The sequence below is a fragment of the Synchiropus splendidus genome, chromosome 4 (assembly GCF_027744825.2).
Source record: "Synchiropus splendidus isolate RoL2022-P1 chromosome 4, RoL_Sspl_1.0, whole genome shotgun sequence".
In the NCBI taxonomy this organism is placed as follows: Eukaryota; Metazoa; Chordata; class Actinopteri; order Syngnathiformes; family Callionymidae; genus Synchiropus; species Synchiropus splendidus.
This window is the reverse complement of record NC_071337.1, coordinates 19,123,829-19,151,631: the sequence shown is the minus strand read 5'-3', so window position 1 is coordinate 19,151,631 and position 27,803 is coordinate 19,123,829. Positions and strand designations below refer to the sequence as shown.

The window sequence follows — 27,803 nt, the reverse complement described above, 5'->3', positions numbered from 1 at the left end:
TTCAAGTGCACTTTGAAAAACAATCTCTTTTGATTTATTATGAGAACATTCAGCTCAGGTCATCCTCATGCGGTGATGCTTTGATCCATGTTTGGAGATTTCTATCCAAAAATATGAGTCATTTTACTTTTGTCCAGTCTTTATTTGGAGGCCACCGAGGACGAGAGTACAGGATTTCCATCGCTCACTGTCTGTATCGCTTCCCTGCCATGCCAAGCGTTGCAGTTTCCATGGCGACCAAGGCCTTCCCATGTTTTAGTAGCACTGAGGTGCGGTTCGATTTGAAGAGACATGATGAATCCTAGCGCAGAATTATGTTTTAATATAGAGATGACGTCACTACAGCCTAATGTGGAAGGCAGCATCATCGTAGACAAACCGTTGGGCTTCGCTGGCATACTCCTCTAGTTAGGATCAGGTTGTCGCCATGGTGAATTCAGTGCCATTTACTAACCGTATAACAACAAGACAATTCTCCTGTGGTGTTTCCAATGAGCCCGTGAGTCAGACATGAACTCATTTCAGCACTGTTCTAACCTCGTCAAGTTACTCGCAGCAAGTGAATCACTCAACATTTGTGAGAGTGAGAGCTGATGACGGACTGGAACGTGACTGCTCACACTCCAGCAGCAGAAGCAGGCACCCACTCTGACGCATGGCATGTTGTTCATGTCCCCACTGTTTTGAGTTTCAGCAGGACCAGATAGTTATTCACAAAAGCTTTGTGGCTAATTTCACCGTTGTGAGTCACTATTGCACTTTTAAAAAATCTGACATCGTAAACTATACAAAAAAGGTTCACTGGGTTTGAATAACTTCCAATTTATTACGTTCATTTGATTTATTTTTGTCTTTTACACAGTTGGCATACGAGTCTTCAAGCAACCAGTTTGGCAAAGCAGTCACTTAAAACATCCAGAGATATATATATTTTATATATATATTTTTTTTCTTCTCACAATATAATCAAATATTTTTATTAAGTATTGAAAGTTCTTCATCTACAGGACCGATATTTTAACATAACAGGTATTTTATTTTATTTTATTCCAAAGCACTTTCCTAGTTGGTGGGATCCCCACTGACCATGGCAATAAATTTGATTCTGATTCTGATTCTGATTCGGAAAAGGAAAAGGAAAATGACAATAGGACAAACTCCATTTATTTAAACAGTTTTATTTCTTTCAGGGGGACACTGCCTCCTGCTGGTGGAATGAAACGTGTCTCTTACTAACAGTTAAGTTATTTCAGACTTAATACCCAGACATATTGTCTATCGTGAATAAAGTCCACTTTAATACCATTGTAGAACTAAATTCCTCAAAATAAAGGAAAGATAACTCGATGTATGAATCATTGGAACAAAAGATACTTGTAATTTGGGAAACTGTCACAAGGACACAAATGGAAGAGTGGCATGTTGTGACCCATGGTGAACGTGTGAAAATTTCCTTATTAAAATGCTTCAGTTAAATGTTTGTTTTAGTGACAAAATAATGCAAACACGTGAGCTTTGAGGGGGAAAAAAAGAAATCCGGTCTTCAAAACTGATGACATCATTGCTTCAGTGCAGGCAGCTGAGCATGTTTCCTATTAGCAGCGAGAGCGTAGCAGCTTCGCACATTTCACCGGGGAGCTTGACGTGCGACGGGCAGCAGATGAAAGCAGGCCTGCGGCTCCATGTTGCCACTTGCCTTTTGACACCTCCAGCTCCATGCCAAGAGGAATAAAACAGCGTGGTAATCCTAGATGAAGGGATTTCGCTATTATCCGAGCGGCTCCGGAGCCAACGCTTCTCCCTCGGTGACCATAAATGGAGGAAAGCTTGTTAAAAAAAAAAAAATCCCGTAATGTGAGTCGACCTCTGGACGGCTTCTACAAACTGGAATGCACGCCGAGGTGTAATAAAAGTTTTAATAACAGAATATTTTCAGACCAAATGTACAGAAAACCAAAGACATGAGATGCATCACACTTTTGTACAAAGAAGCAGCCAGACACTGAGAGTTCACGTGACGACCAAGTTCACACACCTGAGGCACAGCAGAGGAGTCATCGTCATGCCACATTTACGTCGAAACTAGAGGAGCACTGGAAACACTGGAGACAACTTGTCAGCGGTAAAACTGACAGAAACCAAAGGCTGACTTGCTCAGGCTGGAGCTGATGCTGAGGCTGCATATTTAGTCCTGCTGTTCTTGACCTTTGACTCGCGGAGGGTCATGGTCAGCACTCCACATGTAAAGATGAAGCTCACAAAAATCGGACCTTCGTGAGTGAACTAGGCTTTAAATGAGCACAGATGTTGCACAGGTGTTTCAGGGCAGAAGCTGAGCTGTGATTGGCCCGAGACTGTGGTCCAGCTGGTCTACGGTACACAATTGTTTGTTGATATGTGGTTGGTCTGGGAGCATCTAATGAGGAAAAATAATCTCATCGATCGGTACTCAGTTCGCTGGGGCAGAGGCCCACTCTCTAGCCCTGTGGAAAGCTAGGAGTATTCCGCATCCGGGAAGTATGAGCCCCTTTATCTGGACCACAGCTCTCTAATCCAAGTAAGCACTGGGGATATTCCGTCTCTTCTTTACACAGTGCTGGAAAGCACTGCGGCGCATCCTGTCCAATCGTCTCCATGGTGACCCCTAGAGATTTTATGATTCAGTAAGATGACCTCACAGTTGAAAACCTATGAAAAACCAGAGACGCAGTGGCTTCCCAGCTACTTCCTGATCATGAGGTTCAAAACAGTAAGAGGATGGAATATATGCGCCTGATCTCAGTCATGGCTCAAAGCTTGCTCTTAAGGTGATGTTCCCTCACTAGGTCATTTCAGGTTGTTCTTGCAACGCAAAAGTCAGAGCAGAATCTGGCATCAAACCCATGTACTCTCACTGTGAGTCGCCATCACAGCTCAGCTTCTCCGCGTCGCCTAGTCAAATCAAAGTGACTCGGAAGCTAACGTTGAGTTGCAAGTAGCACCGGACGAGACCCGTTGGTTTAGTTTTGGAGTTGAGGTCAGCCTCACGCTCGTGACAACAGCCGTGACAAGCGACATTATTGCGGCTCATAATCTCATCGACGGATCTATGGCTTATCACACCGACATCTTTGTTGTCAAGACAAAAGTCGCGCAGATTTTTGTCCATTTTTACACAGTGTAGAAGAAAATCATACCAAACATTGATTCAACGACTCACAAGCGTCAGCGAGCGCAAGTAACAACCAGCACAGATTCTCATTTGCTGCGGCTTATAACACATTGGTAGCCTCTTACTACAGATTCAAGTCTCATTACCTCAAATTAAATACACACGTTGAGAACAGATTTATTGCGAACATATTTACTGATATGCTGGAAAACCGTTATGAAACCGCGCGCTTACGGAAACACACACAACACTTCACAGAGTAGTTTTCTTCATGCAGTTGACTTTGGGGCAACTTTTTTGTACACGTTTGATCCCAAAATAAAGAGAATAGTGAATAGGTCATGGAAACTGGGTCGCGCTAGCGAGATAGCTAGGTGAGAAATTTGCGTTATTGATCGTTGAACACAATCCAAGTTCATGATCATGATCAATTCATGAACCAGGAAAAGTGTGGGCTACTTCTTGGACTGAAGGGTTGCTACAGCTTTTATTTTGAAATCGTTTTGTTGCTTATAGGGCTGCACAATATGTAGGTACACAACAAAAACTGCCTGAAAAACTTCATTCCTGCCCGTAACATTGTGGAATTATTTCAATATAGCAAGTACCCTCAGCCTGAGCTAGCTTAACTATCACGGTTGCAAAAGCCTAGAGGTTCAACACAGTATGAATTTGTCTCCCTCCAAGGTGTCTAGTTTTAATAATAATGAATAATAATCTAATGATGACAATAGAGTTGGCGGAGGGTTTGATCTGTGTTTAGAGCCTGGTCATTACGCATTGTAAAGCTCATTCTCCTAGTTTAGAATTTCAACTCTGTTATGCACATCAAGAGCAAAAGTGGCGCGCAGCTTAGGTACCAGCACAGTTAGCCTAGCCTAGCATTGGCTCATGTTACAAGTCTCCAACGGATTAAAACTACTTCAGCCATGTTTGTAAATATTTCAGCAGTTAGCGTCCAACAATATCATGCAGCCCTGCATGGAGGAACCTAAAATGTCGTACTCTTGTTTTCAAGCTGGATATCTGTGCTGCAATAAAAAGTGAAAGACACGTGACCTCAAATCATGTTGAGAAACCGGCAGGAAGATCTGCGCAGTGACGGAAGACTGAAGCCGCTGAGACGCTCGCACCTGTGTTTGAAAACACAAACATCAGTTGGTGATTTCTAGACTCTGAGTGTGAGTTGTTTTACAGTTCACTTAAAAAGCACTTTGGTCGTCCGCTCGGGCTGAACGTGGCTGTTCGCACGTCTGAGGAGTCTGCTGGTAGAAATATCGCCGAATGCAGAGTGGATGCAACGCGTACTGAACAGACGGACGTAAAGCAACGGCACGAGCAAGATCATTTACAGTTTGGGTTTATACCACCAGAAAATACGGGAGTGTGGTGAAGCTGAAACGTCCGGAAGTGGGAAGCAGGGTCGGGATCAGACTGAGACGCAAACATAACACCGAAAGGTGTTAGATTCTTTGCAAATGAATCTGATGACTTTCGTAAACACAAACTATCGGGTAGCGGTCTGGCAACCTTTCCGTAACATCACGTCTCAAATACTTGAACATCACTGTGAGGGAGCCAGGGCGCCACCGTTGGTAAGTGAGACCTGGGCGAGCACTTTCCTGAATAGGACTTAAACTCTCATTGCCTTTGGTGCTAGGTCGCAAACAACGTATTCCCTTAATGAGGGGACTGGGAGGGGGGAGTGTAGCGAGAGAAAGGGACACCCTGGACAGGACTTCAGCTCATCATGGCGCACCACTCACAAACACAGGCATAGGGCAGGATAATTTGGGGTTTTCTGGTGGTACATTTATGGAGCTATTGAACGTGAGAGAAGAGCAGTGGTTGAACCGGGTTGGAACCTGACAGGAAGTAAACAGAGACTAATCTGAGAAGAGGCTGGCGAAGGACTGTCGCAGGCTGCGGATGGTCTCAGCTTTGGCCTCGTCGTCGGTCAAGCTTCCTCGCAAAGTCTCCGTGAAGGTGTTGGTGAGGGACTGGGACTTGCTGTGGAGAGATGACTGGGGTTAATTCAGGTATATAACTCGAGCAATGGAGCAACTTCCAAAGTGCCAGGATGAGCAGCACACACTAAACTCTGACTCTCACTTGAGCTGCGGGGACTGTTTGTGGGCTCCGGGTCCGGAGGGAGCAGGGATGGGTCCGGGCTGGAAGGCCTGACTGGGGGAGGTGTTGGCCGATCTAGCCCGCTGAGGGGAGCCCTGGGCGGACTGGGATGGGGAGGCAGAGGCAGAGCGGTGGCCCCCTGGTGGACCATCAAAAGCACAAGTCAGTCACATGTTTCTCCTTGTGGCATTTAGGAGAAATCAAGCGTACCTCTTCTGGGCTGAGAGATCTGTGGAGAGAAACAAAATAAAACGTCATATTCAAGTTCGAAACTTCAAAACTTCCTACTCATGTGTGTTATGAGCCTATTCAATGAGCAGCATTTCTGACCTTGAAGGAGGAGGGTTGAGGTGCGGAAACTCCCAGCAGCACTTGCGCCATCTTGTGGAGGACCAGCTCCGTGATCAGCTGTCGGTCCTCCTCAACGTGTTCCCCGATCAAGGGCATCGAACTATCCATCACCTGCGTGGAGGGAACAAGAAGTGTCAGTCACAGTGAGGTCACTGCTCCACTAGAGGGCGACTTTGACTCATAACACAGTACCCGTCAAACAAGAGTGAAAAAAAATGTCACTGAGAAAGGAGAACTTCATTGTTTGACTGAAGATATTGAGATCAGTTGTTTGTACTATGTGGAATCTCCTACTACTACTAGTACTGCTACAAGATATTTACTGTTTTCTTCCTCCACCGATGAGTCCCCTGTATTAAACATCCAAAATACAACAGTGCTGCATAGAACCTAGTAAATATCATTGATTTTAAATATGAGGAGCTAAAGACAAAAGGTCCATCCATTATCAGAAAATACGAATAATCCAATTTCACTCTTGAGTGCTAAATCACTCGGGGACCTTGATGTTCCCATACGAAAAACTCTTCATCTTTGTCTTCAGTTTCCACTTTGAAACGTGACTTTGTAAATATTTGGATTCTCCACAGAGGCCACAGACCGCATCTACTGCCTCCTAAGTAGCAGCACCACCTCAGCTCACATGTGAACGCATGTGTAATAAAAAAAGAAATGAAACCACAGAGTGCTGTCATCATCCTTGAAGACCAAAACAAACAGTGTGGCGGTTTAGAAGCTGCTCTGATACGTGACTTCCAGGCTGTTGACAGATTGGACATGGAAAGTATGGTGAAATGAAAGAGTCGGCCATCGTGGCGTCTATGGCAAGACAGACATCAGAAATAGCCCTAATGTAGACGAACAAAACATGCTTTAGTTCCACCCATTCCTAAATCCATCCCACCACTTGCTCATCTCGGTCTTTGTCTTTGGAGCAGCTCAAGTGAAATAATTCCCTAAAATCTCCCATGCACTTCTGGGACTCCACTGAGGTTCTTCTACATCAAGAAAGTCTAATTTCTCCATCTGGTCCCAGGCCTGCCTCAGGGCTTCCTCCCAGGTGGACTTGAACAACTCGAAGAGAGAGAAAAGAGTCGTCCAGGAGACTTTCTGACAATGTGCCAAAGCCACCAAAACAACTGCGCCTGATCTGGGCTTCATTCTAGTAGCTTTTGTAACAGAAAAAAAATATTAGCAGTCACTGGGACGCCGAGTCAAGAGTTGGTTTATTAGTGCGAGCCATGTTTTCAGACCTGTCATGTGACTTGTGTCAGATCAGTGGTCCAATCTGATTTCTAGTTAGGCCAGTCTTTCACTTAGATATGATCTCAGCTAAACTTGTGTCAGGCATTTAATCAGCCATTTCATTCAGCGGGACAAATTTGCCAGTACTGAAGTGATTCCATGATATTTTGTAGATTGAGCTGCCTCCTCGCTCACTATTATAAGTTTGTTGCGGGCTTTTCCCCATCAGTCTGTGTGAAAGCATGGGGAGGATGCTTCTAGCAACATAAGGCTTGAATGGCCATGGAGCAGAGGAGGAAACCGGAGCGTCCACAGCACTAAACATGCAGACTCAGGATCACTGAAAGGTGAAGGCTTGACTTTATCACCGCCATAGGAACAAATGTGGAGAGAGTAGTCAAGTGTTGGTTCCATGTCTAAAAAGAAGAGGATCAACAACCTACATCTACAAAACAGCAACAACAATACTGGTTTCGTGGCAACTTAACATGCGCAGTGGGGCTGTGGTGATACTCCAGACTTCTAGCATTGGAACCTTTAGACAGTCAGTTGGACTATACGATGGTCACATCAATCCCGTACTTTAATCGCCTGCAACTGTACCTTTTGTGGGGGTTTATGGCGGAAGGGCGGTCAAATGGTTGGTGTGTGTGCTGAGAGCCCCAGACTGAAGACAAGTGTGAGAAAAGACAAGTACACAGGAATTGACCCGCGTCCACCAGACGTTCTTTTGGCAACCTTTGAGATCCTTTCACTAAACAGCCGTGAAGGATCTGTTGAAAACTAATCGCTCCACTTTTGAAAGGACACTGAGCTGTGTTCATGGGACGGTGACGGAATGCAGCACAAGCTGTTCTGAGCCGGGTCCACATCCTCTTCCCAAATTCTTTCAAACATTGACATTTCCAAAGTTTGTAGGAAAATGAGGGTTTAAACCGGACAGGAAACAGACTTCAGTCCAACATAATATATGTTCATTTCCTCCAATTTGGACTTTTGTCTCCAGTCCAGGGTTCTTCACGCTTCCCTGTGTCTTGGCCACGCAGTGGGGTGTGGCGCTGGTTTTTGGGCAGTTGAGTCATTTCCACACAGGACTGGTGAACCAGCACTGGGCTCGGCTTCAAACACATGTGGTGGCACGCCGAGTCGGGATCCACCCCGCTGATTTATGAGAGTCACCGGGCAGAGGCCTGGCGCTGCCAGGGGCCCTTCTGCTCTACGGTCTGGACTTTGTCACCTGCGACTCCTCTGGCCAAACGCTGGCACCACGTCTTGCGGGTTTAGCCTCAAACACGGAGCAGCAATTGGAGCTGCAGCAGCTTTTAAAGCGCAGGATAAACACAAGCAAGCGCACATTGATTGAAGTTGTTTGTCATCACAGGCACAAACAGTTGACCTCTCATCGGTAAGAGGGAATGTGCAACGGAGCAGGGCCATGTGTGGGCCAGTGCAAACATCTGACGGTCCAGCCTCACCAACCCAGGTGGAAAGTTCAGGCCATGAGCTCTTCAATTTGTTTCCTGACATTGTTCTGTTGACGTATATATTTTTGGATGGTCCAGGAAATATTTCTGCTGAATCTGAAACCAACTTTTCTAAGTCAATATTTCATTTTTATCTTGTTCTTTTAGGCCATGCTAGACTTAGATGTCTCAAGCTCCTCAATCTGTTCCAGTGAGTCAAGACTATTTTTACTGTAATTATGGCTAAAAAGTTGTAATGGTCAAGTTCATTATTATTATTATTTTAATACATTTAGTGACAGTGGTTGTTAGTGGCGTTTGTTGTTGCAGGACGTTTCCATGATTGACATGTTCTTGTGTGGGAGAATATTCTGACGGTTTGTTATACTCCTGAGTTCAACCATGTTTTTACTGTCATTTCAGCGTGAAAGCGTCATATTTGTCTCTCTAACAGTCACCTTTCATGTAAATCTTCAGGCGAGTTAAGAACAAGAGAGGAGTCACCATCACTGAAACACGCTGTGCAGCTATGTGCTTCCTACTTGCAACTTTTGTTTCTTGTCTTTGCTCCTACATAAACAACACCCTGACACTCTGACATCATAAAAGCTTACGCCACTCCATGTCGTTCATATAGTATAGTAGTCATCTTGCATCGCGGGTTGCTCTCCACATCTGACCCTGCTCTACTTCTACTCCACTCGCCATAAACTTTTTATGAAGCAGTCCTGTCCTGGTAAACATCTGGAGCTGGAACAGAAAACACATTCCCACAGTGATGGAGGGGCATCGCTCATTCCTTAATCCAATTCCATCACACAGAAGGCTCAGAGAGATAAAGATGACGAAGAGGAGGAAGCTCAGAGAGGACATTGTTGTCCGACCGTGTCACTGCTCCGTCCCTGGGGAGCTGGTGGAGGTTTCCTGAAATAGTTTTGACAAAAGAGTCCTCTCTGTTGACCTGAGATAGAGAGAATGTTTGTGATGTCACGCTCCGTGCCCTAATATGGGCACGTCAGTCCCAGCAGATCAGGCTGTTTCCACTGATATGAAGACAGACAGGTCTTGTACTGCACGTCAGAAATGATGGAGCATTGACCTTTGCCCTCTCTCATGAAGCCCAGCGAACACGAGACCACGCAAGAGGAAAGTCATTTTCCTGGTATTATCAAACTTAAAGTCATCTCCTGTATGTGTATTATTTATTTTTTATCTGAGTGATGCAAGGCTATTTTGTTTCAATAAAGTCACTCATATATCCTTTTTCATTTTATTTCTGTGTATAATTCAAACTGTTTTATTGCCCAGGCACATTTCCCTTGTTCCCTGTGTAGTTAATGTTGTTTTCTTATTGTAACAATCTAACACCTTGAGACAGAAACTTTCCATCTTGAGGGCAAAACACCTCTCCACATCAGAAGCGGTGTGGTTTATAGGGTACAATGCAGCCAAGAGTGGCCAGACCTTTACATTGGAGAAACTAAACAGCCTCTCTACATATGAATGGCCCGACACTGCAGTCCATTCACATCTAAAGACAAGGAACACACTTTGAAACATCCACATTTTAGCAAAAGAAGACAGATTGTTTGAAAGAAGAGTAGAGGAAGCCATCTTCTTCAAAGTGGAAAGGGCTTAGCACCACCTTTCAGCCTCACACAATGCTGTCCCGAACACCCTCCTAAGACAGATCAACTACTGAATTGAGCAGGTTCTTCACACCTGACATTAACATCTGAGTAGACCTCACTGCCACCTGGGCTGCCATCTGCATTTAAATTAATGGCCCATTGATACCCATCTACAGTGGCCAGGGACCCTTTACACGGCATGAGCATTAACATATTGCTGACCCACTGTCATCCACTCCACACTTGACTGGAGTCTACTACATCTGAATACCTGGTCATTACCATCCTTCCCCATCCAGCTTGTCTGACATCAACAGAACTGAACCTTCTGGATAGACGGTGAAGCGTTTTCTTACACCAATACCAGTCCAGTTGACTGGATTCAAACCTTTGATGCGTGGTGACAGATAACTCCAGCTCTCTCACAAACATGAAACATATATCCATCACATGTTTGTAGGTGTTTTTCTGCTCAATAGATTTAGCAAATGCTAATGCAGACTATTCAAATATCACGTCAGCATTAAAAGAAATGTTTGACCTTCCTTGGGAACAACACGTTTTCGTTCCATAAATTATATATTATTGTAAATAAAACTTTGATTTTAGTCACAAGCAAATAAGACTAATGCAGTTGAGAAACAAAATATTTGATTTCTGACTCATTTTATTAGTTTGGACACCCACAAAAACATAAGTGGGCTATACTTTTAATAGTAGGTTTCCTACCCCTCCTGCCCCTCTGGAGAAGGTCCCCCGACACAAGATGGCTCATGTCCAGGCCCGTATGAAGCTAACCAGCGAACATCGGAATAATTACGAGAGTGGGATCCGTTCCACTTGCTGCGTATGGAGGAAGAGGAATTCAAACCCTGACCCCAAGAATACCACCCTCATCATCAAGTAGTGAGGCGGAAGCATTTTGTCATGTACTTTCCAAGTAATATTTCCTGACCAAGCACTAAGTAATGTTTCCACAGGGGATCAGATGCTTACAAAATTTAAATCTCATGTTTCTGGACTTTGTATTCTCTATCCTAATGTTTACATATACCACTGAAACACAAGGGTGTTACTTTCATTATTAATCCTTAACTGGAGAATTATCAACTATTTTAGAGGTTGAAGCTCCCTGACTGTATATTTATTGGCTAAAGAAACGCCTAAACACATATCTGTCTCGACCAAACAGAGACAAAGTCAACCGCAGACACTGGAGGTTGTTTTCATTCCTGTCGGGTTGTTTGGTCTACACAGTAATCGCTCCTCAGTACTGGGACCATCATGTACCGTCGAGTCAGTCGACGCCCTGCATCAACCCGCGATAATAGATCCACTATCAGGCGTGCGATATTCCAGCAGGTGGCATCTCACTGCAGTCTGTTTTTTCAACGTGGAGGTGATAGGGTTGCACTGACCTCGATAATGTAGTCACTGCCGTCCTTTCCGTGGACGGCCTTCACCGCGCAGATATCCAGGCCGCCGAACATTTTGGCGCACGAGTCCACCCACAGACGGTATCTGGAATGCAACAACAGATATCCAGTTTATATTTGACAATTTCAAGTATTCCAATACTCCATTAACTGATGTACTTGTTCGCTGAAAGACATACATAGACTGAGAAACTCTTTACAGGGCAGAGCAAGTATAGCTATGCTAACTCTCAATACACATTTGATTTGTCAAACCGAAAATTCCTGGAATAATGGTCCACAGGTGACAGTTGTGCGTGAAGACGGCAGCTCACCTGTCAGTCATGGCGATCTGCTCTAACATGGCTGAGCCAGTGTTCGCCTTCCAGTTCCCAGAGATGGACGTCCTCCTGACAAATTAAACATTGTTATGTCATGTCAGCATGAAGAGTTTTCATCAACTCTGAAGGTGAATGAAAGAGTTCAGACATGAGAGACAACGTAGATGCACCAGAGAAGCTGCTTTAATCATGTGTCAACTCAGCAATTCTGCATCAACTACTCTTCAGACTTGAGCTTTTCTCGAGTTTTGGCTTTTGCAATTTTGGATTGGAATTATCTAGAAATGGTAATAACTAAACTTTATCTTGTACGGAAAGTTGTTTTACAACGTAGAATGTCCTTCTTTGTGATTATTAACAATATTGTTATGAATAATAGTGCTACTATAGTATATAGTACTATTATTACTTGCTATGAAGCTGGAGACTTGGATACATTTTATGAACACAAGATTGATTCTCAAAACTTGAACGTGATGTTCTATTCTGTTCTGTTTTCTTTTAGGAGTTGCACAAGTCTTGTGTCTTTTTGTGTGGCCAGTTGATCAACAATTGAAAATACAAAGTACCATGGCAGTGACAAGCAAAAATGTCTCCACATCTGCTGACATGGGCGCCATAGAGGTTAAAACTGATTCCAATATTCCATCATTTACTCTTAACTCTTGAGATTTCTTGGAATCCAAATATTGCAGTTTTACCACTCCAAAACTGATATAATATTAAGTGCTTTCAATTTTATTTTATGAATTGGAAATGGGTTGGGAAGACTTATTGGAGAGATTTATTTTTCTTGTAATATTTTGATTTTGTTTAATCCTAATGAAAAATATACACCTTTTTACATGAAAAAGGATGCAATAAAATGGAATGGATCACTTAAAAAAAAAGAAAGACCTCTACAATTAAATATGAATACTAAAAGAGAGCATTTTAAGAAGACGATAAGACTACATGATAAAATAATTACCTAACTAGCTATATTTAATAAAACAACAACAAATTAAAACCAGAATTTTTTGAACATCTGCAAAAAACATGAAGACAAAAGTAAAATCATTTTATGCAAACATATATGTAATAAACTACAATAATAAAGCATTATGGGAATACTATTACCATTGAATATTAACACAAACAAGCAGTAAAACGACAATAAAAAAAAAACAATGCCACTAGAGCTAAACGTGTATAATAACATAACAGTGATTTACATGTGTGTAAGTTGTGTAGTATGTGTAAGTAATTCATGGTCAAATGGGGTAATAAAAAAAACAGTACAACTGACGAAACAGATATGTGACACTGAAACACAAAGTATTAAAACTGACACAGTGGGGAATAGAGATAGAAAAAGTCATCTGGACCTCCCCTCCTCACATGTATGCCTTGTAGTTGTTGCCGATCTTCTGGATGCGGATGTCGTACTTGGACTGCACGTAAGGCTCTGTGGTGGCATAGGTTCCGGCCAGCGCCACCACGCTGGTGATGTCTTGGAAGTCCTGTTGGTTCTCCACTTTGATCTGCGGGAGAGACGTCACTGGTCACGCAGGGGAAAACTTACAAAAGCCCAGCAGGAATGTCACACTTGAGTATAACGAGAGCTGCCCGGCAGGAGTAGTTTACGAGAGGCAGCTTTGAAAAGCGCCATCTCGCAGGGAAGTTATATAACAACAACGGAAGTAAATAAAGTTTGAAATTTCAAAAGTTATCCTTGGCTCTGCCAAAGTTCCCTGCAGGTGGTGGGACCAGAAAATTGATGGAGGACAGAACTTCCATTCGCTCAGCACCACTGCTGCTCTCTCTCTGGTCCATGTTCGGCCACAGATAACTGAGGCACATCACACGAAAAAAGACAAGCTCCAGGGCACGACTGCTTTAAAGAACCCTCATAATAGTGGAAACAAAACAGCGGATTTGTAATCCGATGTAGGAGACGATAACAGGCAAGCTGAGACAGAGTTAGGGAGTCTTCTATGAAATTTGGTGACTAATGTTTTTCTTTTATCAGATCATATGAAAGTGGAAACATCACAGTTGATGCTACTTTTGTCTATACTGAGGCGAGCAAGCTAAACTAGCACAAACCATTATGGATTATCATGTTTAGTTAGACAGTTGTAATACATTATTATTTGTGAGTAGCACTGTGGTGTTTGTATTTTTGCACATATTAAACACGACAACGAAAGCAACACTGTTGTGTACAAACTTGCATTTGACCAAAAGAGCCCAAGAAAACCTGGTACCCACAGCGACTCCAAAAACTCCAAAACACTGGCCTCACAAAAACTCTTTGACAAAGTCTATAAAGGAAATTCATTTAAAACAGTGGAACGTGTGACACTGTGATGTCATTCGCACGACCGACTTCATCGGCGCGTGTGTTTGCCATCTCGTAAAGAAGCCTAATTGTTTTGGCTTCTGTTCCACTGAAAACCTCACATGTGGTTTCACAACGTCATTTTCCCGTCGCAGTGACATCACGCTTAATTGCTCCGCATTCGGCATCAAAGTTGACTAGCGGTGGACCAGAAGAACTTCATTGACATTTAAATGACTTCTTGGAGGTTGAGAGTGATTTTACGTGTTTTTGGAAGTTGCTTTGTTCCACCCTGTCGGTGGTTTTTATTTAGATACTTCAGGGGAGTCGGAATCACGTGTCTTCTTCATACCAGAATTCTCAACTCAAAGCTGCGAGGTTCAAACCACAGGTCACACACACCTGTTTATGAAATGATATTTTTGTCATGTTCCACTTTTGCTTTGGTTTCACTGTTCCACTTGCTGTGTTTCCCCGAGCTTGACTCCAGCTGCTGGCGCACACCTGGAGCAGATTCCCAGCAGTCCACACACCTGACAACACCCAGCTCTCCCTGAGGAGCCATTCTTGTTTGTTCTCTGCTTCCACGTTATTTCCTCGGCTCTGTTTCTCCCTCGGTTCATAAGTCTACTCAACAATTGATTGTCGTTGTCAAGTCACCTTGCTGCTGGATATCACCTATACTTGGGTTTCCATTCACACACGGTCTCAGAGAGTTTTCAAACAAACCTTGCTTTGGTTCACACTCTACAGTTTGCAAACCTGATGCTAAACACAAGACAATTTTTGTCACTGCCCAACAGTGAAAGCATTGTGCTTTTGTGGATGACTGTTTTTCTTATTATTATTATTTATTGATGTATTACCATGAAGCTTTTTTGTACACTACTTCACTGTAATAGTCAGTGTTTATCTGTTCCATCTGTTACAGTCATCTCATTTGTCACGGCATTGTTTTTTACATTTTGATAGTAATAATAGTTAAAAAAGTTTAAATAATAGATAGTCGATAATGGCTTGTTTTATGACCCTTCTCCTGTATATGTGAAACATGATCTTTTAAACATCCGTTTAACTTCTGTTTTATTTGAAAATGAAACAGCTCCATAAACAAGTGCATTTTCATGCATTGTTCATATTTGTGTCTCGCTTTGGCTTTGAAGTGCAACAAGCAGCCTCTTGAAATACTTTGATCAAATCCATTAAAAAAGATTTAACACAGCAACCTAGAAACCTTGCGCCGCACTTGGCCACCAGCGAACATGACTGTGCAGCATATCAAGGCCAATTCTCGCACCACTTACTAACACATTACAGGTTTCTGCCCAAAGCAAACATCGACGACCCCAATCCCACATGTTTCTGTTTGCTCGCGGAGCCCTGTGAGGTCGAACGAGGTCCTGATGTACGAGGCCCTGTCAAGTTCCCGGAGAGACTTATGGGAAAGTTGTATAGCATGTCTGGCTCCTGGACAGGAAACCAAACCCAGGCTGACAGACGGAGCAGAGGACCTGAATTTACATGACAGACGGGTAAAAGAGCCGCAAGCGTTTACAAGTGAACCTGGTACATGTAACACGGAGTATAATTCAAGGCAACAAAAACCTCGTTCAGACCAGGCACAATTATGACACACTCACATGTTCCAATATGCAAACTATAATTGTGTAACTTCAACACTTAATTACACGGTAACAGACTATATTGAACTACACAATGGCGGACTAACACATTATATAAAGCTCAGGTGCAACTTTAACTACAAAACATTATAACGCTCTACACTACAGTACACCTCAGCACACTCAATACTCCGCTATACTACATCATACAATAAAGTAAACATCACAGCAATGCTGCAGTACAATGTACTGTTCTACTTCTAAATACTGTACTTCTGCGGGCAATATTATATTATTAGCCACATCAATGCTATATTATTTAATAGCATTAAGCATTATATAACGTTGTGAAGTACTGTGACACTTCACGTCACACCTCTCAATACTGTACCATGCTATACTGCAGGACCCTGCACTGCATTTCACCATCCAACACTAGCACACTACACTCAACCTGTTGCAGCAACAGAAAACTGTGACACAAAAGAAAAAAAGTGGAAATCTAATGTTTGTGTATGAACTGACCTTTCCCATCCCGGAGTGCGCGTGGCCCATCTTTACCACCGCAGGACAGGACGGGGTCGTGACCTGAAGAGGAAACAGAAAAGAAAAATCATTACTGCAAGCCGAGTGTACAAATATTCCACACTGCAGTTTCTTTCCGTTCAGAGAGCGCCCCAACACACCAGCACCAGCGATTGACAGTCTCGTAACACTGAAGTTTTGAGAGCATGCTGGAGGTAAACTGAGTTTCTGAGGGTGCGGGAGGGATAAAGGAAAAATTGTTGACTATAAGTTGAAGATTCAACGTTAAACATCACAACGCAGTTAGCAGAATTGAAGATGTCAATCTGCATGCACCACCCCTGAGCATACAGCGGCCATGACAGGCGTGACAAAGACAAGTGGGAGGTTGGGTGGACCTGGCATGTTCTGTCTCGGCAAACCTTGCTAACTGTGAACAATTGTGACTTGCTACAACGTGATTCAACAGCAAGACAATAACCTCCCTCTGGTTTACCCGCCCTCTTATCTGTGGCTAGCAGCATGACCGCAGTCCCGGTCCTCACAGCATGGGTCCTGGTAAAGTCCATGACAAAATGTCTGGTTATCATATATATCAGATGACTCTCTCAGGTTGATGTAACTACAGTGTAATGGCCTAGTCCCGCACACATCGGTGTGCCAAGGTCTCACACGTATCTGCCAGAAACCCAGTAGCAGCAGTGTGTGAATGTTTGGGGATGGTCCGTGCTGCAGCCACCCACTCTGTCTGGACATGTTCCTTCCAGTCATTCCCATTAGCGTGGCAATGACGGCAGGAGTGGAGCACGTCTGGAGGAGACGACCACATCCTTGTGAAGATGAGACATCAGACCTGGGCTGTTTTCTCATCCTGACCACAAGAACATGCACCGTCACTTTCGACTCACAAGCTTGCCACATGACCTGGTCACATGCTGCGTCGACAGATACATGTGACGGTTCGAATCATATCAGTAGAATGATAACTGCTTCCTTAAGGGAGTGAATCTTCTTATCGCCACACGTTTACTCTTCAGTTTTGTCTGTGTCTCAGGATGCAGTGTTGAAACAAAGTATACTATCTATGTCCTTCCGACTGTCTCCATCGTTCCAGACAGCCCCACTCCCCATCACTTGTCATCCTCCTGCTGAGTTTTCCTGTCGATCAGGACCCTGCCTCCCTACTTCTGCTGGTTTGGACTTTGGTGTATATTGACCCTCTTGCCCGCGACCCAAGTCAGAGAACTGTCTTTCCTATTTTGAGTGACTCTGAACCTGGGTCTAGTGTTTGGGCTCAGTTCGGTTTGTTGGACTGTGAAAACAGCTGTGAGCATGACATGAAATATTCAGATTTATCGCCACACACTTTGAAATGAAATGCCACACCATAGACATTTCTTGAATGCAGCCATTAGCATGTCAATGTTATGTCGCGCTGTGTTTGAAGCTGCAACCCACGAGTTCATAAAATAATGGGTGCGATAAATGTAGCAAACAATGTGTGGAGTTTGTTTGGGTTTTCTCACTCCACTGTCCTCCCATAGTCCAAAACTATAAATGTGTAAATACAGTAAATTCCAGACTATAGAGCACAGCGGATTATCAGCCACTCCCACTATATTTAAGAAGGAAAATAGAACTTGTTTGTACATACACTGCGCCTGCCTATAAACTGCGGGTGCAGTGGTGCTGTCTGCACTGTAGAAAGGTTCGTAGTGCACCTGGCTTAAAAATGCATGAGGATCACTTCTAAACAAGTTTTGAAAACAGGGTCCAGCATGGAGACTGACTCATGAAACAAACTCGGCAATGCTCCGAACTTGAATCTTGAACGCGTCACATCTTTTATTTACATTAAACACATGGGCAAGAACAGGACATTTTGATCACTTTAAGGTACATAGAGCACCTGTGATTTCATTGGTTTGATGTGATGAGGCTCAATATATTGGCATGTTGCTCTTATTCTTCTTTCTGTAAAAATCTACTGTATATATTAGCCATGATGTAGCATAAGATGCAGGGTTCCAACCACAAGAAAAAAGTAGCGGCTTATCGTCCAGAACTTGCGGTAATAACGCTGAATTCAGTCAGTGGTCTAAGTAAGTCTGTTGACATGTGACCTGTGAGAGACAAGTGAAGCTGCGTGTCCGGCCTCTCACCCCAAGTAGCTGGGAGTGACTCCGCCAACATAGGCATTTTCAATTCGAAATTTCCCTCCAGCTAGTGACCAGTGTTTGAGTGGTGAAAGTGACCGCCCTTGTTCTAACATTTACAAACAGTGTCAGATGTGCAAGAATGTGGAACTACTTCAGCCACCCTCATCTGATGGCTTCACTGATGGAGGCCAGGTTGACTTTCGCTTCTACCAATTGGATAAAATAGCGGGTTCAATTCAACAAAATATCACAGTAATTGAACTAACAAAGTGCTTGAAAATGCATGGTCTCAGCGTTATTGATGGATGAACACAGCTCGCACAGGAGCAGTTTTAAATGAAACATAAACCTAAGTTGTCATTGCAAGCCCACACCCGACAAACATCCGCTCAAAAAAACCCCCCACAGAAAACAGCCTGGATGTAACAAAGTGTCTAATTGGGCAGCGTGTTGTGGAATTCGGGATCATCTGGCGTCTATTATCTTCCTGGTGTCTTTCCAAAACAGGGAAAACAGAGGTCTGGGATAAAAGTTTCCAGGACAGCAATTAAGTGGTGCTGAAGTGGAGGAGATGGCTGGTGGCCTCGTCTGGTGGTCGCTGTCTCCGCCTGCCGTGTCACGGCGGGGAAGAAGAACTCGCCACTCAGGTTCACGAGCCACACCACCGGTTTGTTTGGCTCTCCGATACTCAGCTGAGGTCAGTTTATTTATGAAAACACCACATCAGTGGCTGCTCAGCTTGGGGGCCATTCGCGGTCCTCCGTCTAATTTCATACGGCCCGCAGCCTGTCACATGATCAAGCATTTCTAGCACAACAGCAGCAGCAAGTAGAAAACTTTTGAAGTGGAGCATCAGATGTTTTTAAGAGCCAATAAGTCACATCAACATGCTACACAGTTGAGCTACTAGGTGTAATCCTTTTTACCGTTCTGTCCTGAAGTGGCTTCAGTTTTGTGTGAAAACATTCAGACATCTGTCCCTTAACTGAAGAGCGTATAAATATGATGTGTTTGAGTGTAATGTCATTGAAGCTGGTTAAAGATTCCTGGCAACTAGCTTCATTCGCTGGGCAGTTGACAGAAACCTTAACGTTTTGTTGTGCTTTATCAATAAAGCACAATCATCATCACAGTTATGACAAAGAAAATAGAATAATAAAAACAAAAGCAGAAAGTCTGCAGCGGAGGAGAAGGACTGTGTCGATTGAAAACCTTTCAGGTCCCTCAGGACAGATAAAATGAAAACAATCAAACGGTGCATATTTTCTGACATTAACGGAATCTTTGGAGACTGGGCTGCCTCGGGCACGTCAGCCCTGCAAAAACCATCATCTCTGTGCCACATTCCTCGCCGACTATGAGGGAAAATTGATGTTTCATTCCCATTTTCCAAAGAGTTCCTGCTAAATTAGGTATCGCAAAGGACTTGTGGATTCCCTGTCCTCGGACGGACGGAACATTCGGTTCAGTCTGGTGAGTTTGGTGAAAACAACTACAGAGCCAAACCTGACTGAACAGCGCAGTCAAAGCTGCTCACTTGAACTCATTTCCAGGAAAGCGCCTTACGCAGGACGTCCACGGAGAATCCCTTCTAGCTCTGTTTCCCCGCCACCTTTATCCTGCACGTTTAATGGCCAAAGCCTTGATGCCGCTTCATTGTGGCTGCAGGACACACAGCAGATGTGTTGTGTTCCTTTAATTATAGAGGCCCAGCTCGTACCATGTGGCAAACAATACGGAATCTGATTTGGGCCGATACAAAACGCATCATTTTAACTCTTTAGGAAGAACATGTTTTCAAAGAAAGGAGTTTATGAGTTGAAACGGGAACATGTTGCTTTATTGATGAAGAAACCTGTTCGGATTTAAGTACTTCATTGTATTTCTCTTGCATAAACACCTATTACTCTGTTGCGAACCTTCGATTTCTTTCTTTTTTTTGTTTGTTTGTTTGGATAACAATGGACATCTCCGTGTCAAACCTTGTTTTTCATGGAACGCTTCATGGTCACAATGTTGACAAGATGAAAATGATTGATAATCATAAGTGTTACATCTGGAGCATCTTTCATTCATAATTATAACCTATTATAAACAGTTTTTTCTCTCTTTATCAATTCAATAAAATCTTGATGATCCTTTTCACCCGGTTGCTTTGGTTGATTCTGTCAGTAGCATGCCTCAATCTTGTCTCAAACACACAGCCGTGCAGTGGAACTGCAACGGGCTCTTTCAAAGTGGATTAAGTGAGAGCATCTTTTGTCTCCTCTGCGACTTCTTTAACCAACTTCTATTTCTACTACTCATTTTATATTATTATTTTAAAGCAGCCACCAAGATAGCACCATTGACCATCTGCTTGCAAGTTCTTCTTTATATTTAGTTTCAAAATCCACAATTTTTTCTCGCATGCTTCTTAAACATATGCTCATATCTAACACGTCTTAAACGACAAATGTGCCTGAACTACATGTAAAGTCAGAGTACTGTAGAGGTGCAATAACATGGACTATCTGTGCCGCTGCAATGTGGGAGCAGGTGATGCAGCATGTTTGGAGAAACAAGATGGCAGGTTCAGCTGGATCAGTTGAACTTTGCAACCTGTCACACGGCATTGACCAAACAGAGGCCCCATGATGCAGTGATGTACACATGTACAAAATGAGGCTGATCGTAGAGGTTGTGCCAATTCACGACTTACCAAGCTGATGGTCAGTCAGGAAATGGCTTTGGCATCAAGTGGTGTACACACAGCACATATTCATCTATCAATTGCTTCCTCCCCTTCTACTTACTTCCTTTAATGCAGTCCCCTGGGCCGAGACACGTCTCCAGCCAATCACATTTCAAACTAAATAAAACGTCCGAAGGCCTTGAAATGTGGACTCAGTCAGTCAGAAATGTATGATTCTGTGATTCTAAAACCTCCCTCTGATTCAGATTAGTGTGAACTGGCTGTTTTCACAGCTGCTATCGATAACCAGAGGGTGTGCCTCTCTCCAGCTGTTCCACAGCATCTTTTTGTCAGATGTTTCCTCACGCTGCTCGGAGCAGTGATGCTCAGACCCTGAAGAAGTGACCCACACTGATCGTGGAATGATGCGAGAACCTTTGACTTGACCTTTGAAATTCATGTTCTCATTAGTTAGGCATTTCAGCAACACTTCATGCAACCGCAAAATGTTTCAGTGATGGCAGTCAACGACGACATTTTTTAAAAATGTCTGTGTGAGTCGCAGTTTCTTCTCTTCTCATTATTTTTACTGAAATTTTATTGAGTCACTATTTTAGGTTGTTGTCTTTTTAATTATTATTTGTTATTATTATTATTACTTCATTTTACATCCACAAAACAGTTTTGTGACGCCCCACTGTTTTCTGCTCTTTTTCCAAAGGCAATTGTTTCACATTTCAAATCATTTATTTTATTGCACAGGCTTAATGAACCCTTTTATGATTATTGATTTATATAATTCACCAAGCATTTGAAAATGTTATTTGGTGTTTCAGTATTGTTGACAACTTTTTGTATTCAGTTGATTTTGATTTATTTTTTCTTTTCCATTTTTAAAGAAATTCTCTTTTACACTACAGTTAGCCTTCAAAAAGAAAATTCAAGTTTTGTTTCTTAAAAAAACAGTTCTTTACTTTACATTTTTTAAAACATTATGTATAATCCATTATTAGTTTTTTCTTGCAATGCATTTTTTCTTTGCTTTGTGCTCAAGTGAATGGATCCTCTTGTGAGGAAGTGTGGAAGACCATCACAACACATGAAGGAAGGTTCACTGCATGAATCGGCTGCAAACCGAATATCCATGGATCTCATATTTGTCGCTGCAGTTGAAACTAATATTTAACCGTCACTGATGTGTCAACTTATCAGGCGAGAGGCAGCAGACATCCTGAACAAGCCAACAGTCGGTCACATGACCTACTTACACTTGCAGTCACACCTTTTGACAATTCATGTGACAAGAACGTGCCATGATGGGCTTCATGTCCCAGGTGCTCAGCGACATGTGGAACCCAAAGTGTCCACACTCCAACTTCGCCAGTACAATGATGAACACCAGGCACAAACAATCCTGGAGTTTACTGCTGCACTGGAGCGGCACGAGAATCCTCAACCCATTCTACGGAACACAGCTGAGGGTGAAGCCTGGCTGTCAGTGTGACTCGTGGAAAACAATTGTGTAATGCGACTGTCTTTTCCACTCAAGTGTTTTGGAGAACTCGTCATCAGTTTATTGGGGGATTCCAGTCATAAAAATAAACATATAGTGTTGCGGCTTGGCTCATGGTCCACTGCAGCCCACAAAGTCCAGCAGCTGCCAACAACAGTTCATCAGTCAGAGCAGACATGCTGCGTGTTGGGAACGTTGGTCCAACAGAGAGCATTAGAAACAGTTCAACTACATCTCAGACGCGAGGTATTCAGTTAGGATTGTTGTGTTGTGTGTACGTAAACACCACCAACGATGTTCTCTGGAAACTCAAAAAAAGTTGGTGCGACTTAAAAAAAAACCCCCAAAATACTGGATTTCATCAGCACACATGATGGAGCAGGGTGTCCCCCACCTCTCACCCCAAATAGCTGGGATAGACTTCAGCCCCTATGATGCTATTAAGGGAATAGGGTGAAGAAAATAAATAAAAGTATTATTGTTATTTATGTAACCTGAGTGACTCACTTCCATGAGTTATTATTATAGAGGGACATGTTAGAATTTGTATGAAGAGAATGGGTTCAGCTGTGAGTTGAATAAGAGACAGGGAAGGCCAGTTTTCTCCAACCCGAGTCTCTGAACTTAACTATGACTCAAGCCCCTTAATGTCACACTGCTCACTTGTGAAGGCGTTCCTTCATTACTTCAGTTTCTGGGTAATTGATAACGTACTGTCTCCAAAAGGATGACAAAGTCTGTCAGGCCTGTCCTCACACTGGGACGCGACGTCTATATTTATCCTGAGGAGCATGACGTCAGCATCCTGTGGACGCCGCTGACCTCTGACCCCGCTCTGACTCAGCCTCTCTTCCTTAAATTAACTTTCCTTTCTCGTCCACCCACACACACACCTTCCCTTGGCGGCTCTTGTTTCTGGGAACACGCAAATGTTTTCATCTCGAAACAATTTACAGTGTTTAACTACAGGATTTAATGGAGCGACACTTTGATCCTTTTGGAGGAAATAACACGCGGAGGAACTCTGAGTAAACACACTTCATCTAAAGAAAACCAAGCGCTGCTTTTTTTTTACGACCCTAGCCGTAGTTTATAGTATGTAGTAAGAACAACGGTTGAATTATTGAACTACAATTGGTTTAGGAATACTGCTACTTTGCAAATTGGTGCTATGTGTTTGTTTAACCTTAAATATGTTAGGAAACACCAAGATATTACTGGTTCAAAGCAGGCAAGAGGTCTTTGGGATCACTCCCTTCTGTCAGTGCCCAGTGGTGTCCAATGGAGCCCCACCAAATACACGCATTAGTCACTACCGCCCATTTGGACGAGCAGAAACCCACATGAAGAGGCTTCTCATGGTCCCTGTTTCATCCTCTGAGCCAGTAAAACTAGTGTCCTCTGCATACCCAAAACTTGGCTCTGGTCCACCATGACTCAAAACACAGCATGTTTCTGTCCGTCACATGCAGCAGCATAACGTTGCTATGCTGTACGTGCGACAAACTATCGCGCTTCAATAAGGCAGTGAGGGGGTACCATCCGTTCACAGGCCATATGTTACGGGCAATCCTGTAGTATCAAAAGGTCAAATTGAAAAATCTGAAGTTTGGCAGTAGCCAATCAGAGCCCAGATTGTACGTGCCGTGTGTAGATAGAGAACAATCAAAAAGAAGGGCTAACTCACTGAGGTGATGGATCACATCTGATGGATCTGAGTGACCCACAGATGTTGGAATCCATCTTTTTGTGCTTCAAATATAGATCCACAGCAGAAGAAGAGCAACAATTCAGCATCTCTGATCCACCATTTTGAGTTCAACCTGTTCATATTGTACTTATTTAATGCGACCTCAGAGATTGGGGGCATAGGTGAGTCGTTGTTCTGTTGCTGGACACCAAAAACCACGTAGATGCAAGTGCTTATGGCGTGAACACATCCCTTAAGGCCCATTTAGGCTCCATTTAAGTACAAAATAGTACCTGTTCATTTCAAACAGTTTTACGTCATCACATGCTTCCGTGTGTTGTGTTGGTATTGCTGTTCACCAATATATACACCAGGGGGTGCAGCCCAGAGTCAAACGTTTATGACAATGACGAACTCCCAAAAAACATGGTGACTGTGGAAGAAGTATTTACAATGTACCTCTTACACTAAAGACGAAACCAAAACAGTATTGTAGGAGGCAGTGGTCGATGAGGCCGCTATCATGACTGGAAAATTTCCGCCATTGTCATATCTTCTTCGCGTCTCATTTGAGCTACATATCAGGCAGTAACAGCAACACTGCCCCCGCGGTTTCCGGTGGTACTGCTTCATTTGGTCTGTGTCCGTAAGCTTGGTGGAAACATGCAGGAATAGAGACGGAACGAGCACAGAGCGTGGACAAAGGGCTCCGTCTGTATCCGGAACCATGTATAATATTGAACATAAATGGGCCTTCAGAGTGACCTCCCACCAAGGTATGGATTGAGGTCCACACGGCTCGATGGCCTTAATCTTATTGGGCTCTTTCTAGTCACTGTCAGAGACTAAAGCTTGATAGTGAGTCGAGTTTTAGCATCTGTGAGATACCACATCTTAAGCAAGGACTGACTGTACAGTGGAATGAAAAGGGTCTTTAGACTTAAAGCTACGACACGGTTCAATTGTAAATTCAGTTCCACAGGGCAACTGATGATGAGAATAACAACACAAAATCGTAGTCAACTATTTGACCTAGTTTTGCTTCTGTCTTTTACAGTAAGCAACGAAACCAAATTTCAGCTTTCCCATAAGCATAAAGGAATTCCTCTCTTTCCATTCTGTCAGATTCTCATGCCCGTGGCTTCAGCCGGTGTCCGATTGTCTCATGTCAGAAGGCAACGTAGTTATTTTGTGGGATCCTTGAATCCGCCCGTACACCAAATACTGTACAGCAGCAGCAGCACGCGGCTGAGCTGTGGTTACATTTGGCCCGGCGTGATGGGAAGTTACTGACCCCTCATCATATTTTATTGCGGAGGGGAGGAGAGGGCAGTGTTTCCGTCTCTATTGTCTGGACATTAAGATGGATGACAAAATGACGGCGATGGGAGCGGCATCTGGTTTAATGTTCACTTGACCAGAAGGCCTTGAAACTTCCATGATGTAGTCAGTGACATATTATTTTACAGAGACCTTTTTACGCCACTTAAAACAATCACCACAGATTTAGTACAGTAGTGCAAGTTCCCAACTGTATTACCGCCTTTCTTCGGCTATTTAAGACTGTTCCATCATTCCACGTGTTTGCACCATTTAAATTATACCTTATTATTGTATCTAATTTTATTCCAAAATTTTCCATTCTCGTGTCTCTTGGTTTTTAAGGAAAATATTACCATTTTGGAATAAATCTTTACCCCAACTGAAACAACAAGAATAGTATCGTAATAATATTCTATTTTGTTTGGTTAAAGACAGTGGGTTCATAATATCCATGCATTCATGTTCTGTAACATACCTGCCATGAGGTTGTGTGGGCACTTGCCCAAGTACAGAAGCTATATTGGTCTTCTCTCTCCCGAGAATCTGCTGATGAACAGCCAAGGTGTTCCCAGGTCAGCTGGTAGATATTATCTCTCCAGAACAGACCTGCATAAATTATCCCATTTTTATTTATTGATCACCATTTGGGCTGCCATGATTCCACTGCACTAATTCTCCGCAATATCGGCACAGGGCTCCAGATCGGTCCAAATGCTCCCATGTTTGCGACCAAAATGTGGAGACAGAGCGAGTAAACTTCACACCTGCCCTCACGTGTCGGAAGTGTATGAACGCAACATAACATAAGCTGCAGCGTCTGAGACCTGTTGACGTGTGACCCGCCCCCCTGACTGTAGACGCCCAACGTGTCGTCAGTCTGAGCGGTGCCAGGGAGCAAGTCAACATGAATCCTGGCAAACGAGAGAACTGAACTCACCTGCACTATTCTTGTGACACATTAGCCGCGTTCATGCTGGTGAACTGACAGTGGCTACACTAAAGAGAGTGACATTACAACTGTAACTGTTTCTCTTGAGTGGCATATTGGGATGACACTCTGCTACAGCCTATTAATTCCATAAATCCATGGAAATTTCTACATGTATTGATTTATTTTTATGAATTATAATGGATTCATATTTAAAGTTTTGTTTCATTGTTAAGTAACGTAAATAAAGATGTGTTCCATCGCATCACAAAAACAATTAAAAACAACCGTGATTATCAATTTGTCATAATCGTGGAGGCCCACCCCAGAATGTTTTCCTCCTGTGAGGAATATCTGTCGTAGGTATTTACTGTAAATGTACGGCTCCTTCTCTCCCAGGGCTTTTGGTTAAAGGACGACTCTGTGATGTAATAGCAAGGAAACATTGACAACAATGAGCATTCACTGTCAGTCACATGAGACATGTTTGTCATCAGTCACCTCAGCGGCCTCTCACAGCTGTTTGCACTCGCCCAGGACGTCGGCGTGAGATCCGTCACCAAACCACAGGACTCCCAAATCCCCCCCGACCCCGAAAAGTGAGGTCACATCTTCATGCAGCTACTCATGGATCTCTGCTGGCCCATTTAGGGTGGGCGACTGAGTCAACGCTAAGCGCTACATCACTCTCTGACCGCCGCTTCCGTCAGTTCTATCTTTTCAACTTTCGCCTCTTCCTGTCTCTCTAGCGGCGGGACACCAGATGAAAGGTATTTCCTGTGAGTCACAGCGGCGTTCTCTTTTGTTCGCGTCCAACGGCTCAGCCTTCGCAACACAATGCTGCCCGAACTGAAAGATTGGAACTAGTTCAGTGAAGAAAACGCAGTTTTCTTTGCATCATCCTGCAGTCAGTCGACCCACTTCCAGCTCTTATGAAGGCTGTTCGAATAATAGCCGACAAGCTGAGAGACTATTTTATCTTGTCCCATTTCTGATGTTAAACTGGAGCAGACTTTATTTTGCAACACTGGGCTGTGAATACTGATGATACAACTGAAATATTTAAAAAGCGCCCTTCTTTCTGAGTAAAGAAATAAAAAGTAACTATAAAGCAGAGAAACAGTGCGGAATTATCATTGTTAATTATAAATTAATATGAATTATGAAGTCTTTCTTTCTTCAATATTTTCCCCAGATTTTATAATTTTTTGGAAATTGACACGAAAATAACAGGCCGAGGAAAATAATATGAATATAAGAATAATATGAAATTGATATTTAGCTCCTAAACCTGTTTTTCAGTGTGACTCCTTTAACAA

General features: G+C 43.2%; 1 protein-coding gene across 1 annotated transcript in view; it reads right to left on the bottom strand.

The window, feature by feature from the left end:
- Nucleotides 1-1,911: 1,911 nt before the first annotated feature.
- LOC128757932 (synapsin-3-like) overlaps nt 1,912-27,803 on the bottom strand; it is an 80,796-nt gene continuing 54,904 nt past the window's right edge. The window contains exons 7-14 of the mRNA XM_053863576.1: nt 16,198-16,260; nt 13,108-13,250; nt 11,722-11,796; nt 11,390-11,492; nt 5,612-5,743; nt 5,492-5,510; nt 5,264-5,420; nt 1,912-5,161 (exon numbers count right to left, since the gene is read on the bottom strand). Of these exons, the coding sequence (XP_053719551.1) occupies nt 5,038-5,161; nt 5,264-5,420; nt 5,492-5,510; nt 5,612-5,743; nt 11,390-11,492; nt 11,722-11,796; nt 13,108-13,250; nt 16,198-16,260 (816 nt within the window). The 3' untranslated portion in view covers nt 1,912-5,037. The remainder of the gene's footprint in view (nt 5,162-5,263; nt 5,421-5,491; nt 5,511-5,611; nt 5,744-11,389; nt 11,493-11,721; nt 11,797-13,107; nt 13,251-16,197; nt 16,261-27,803) is intronic.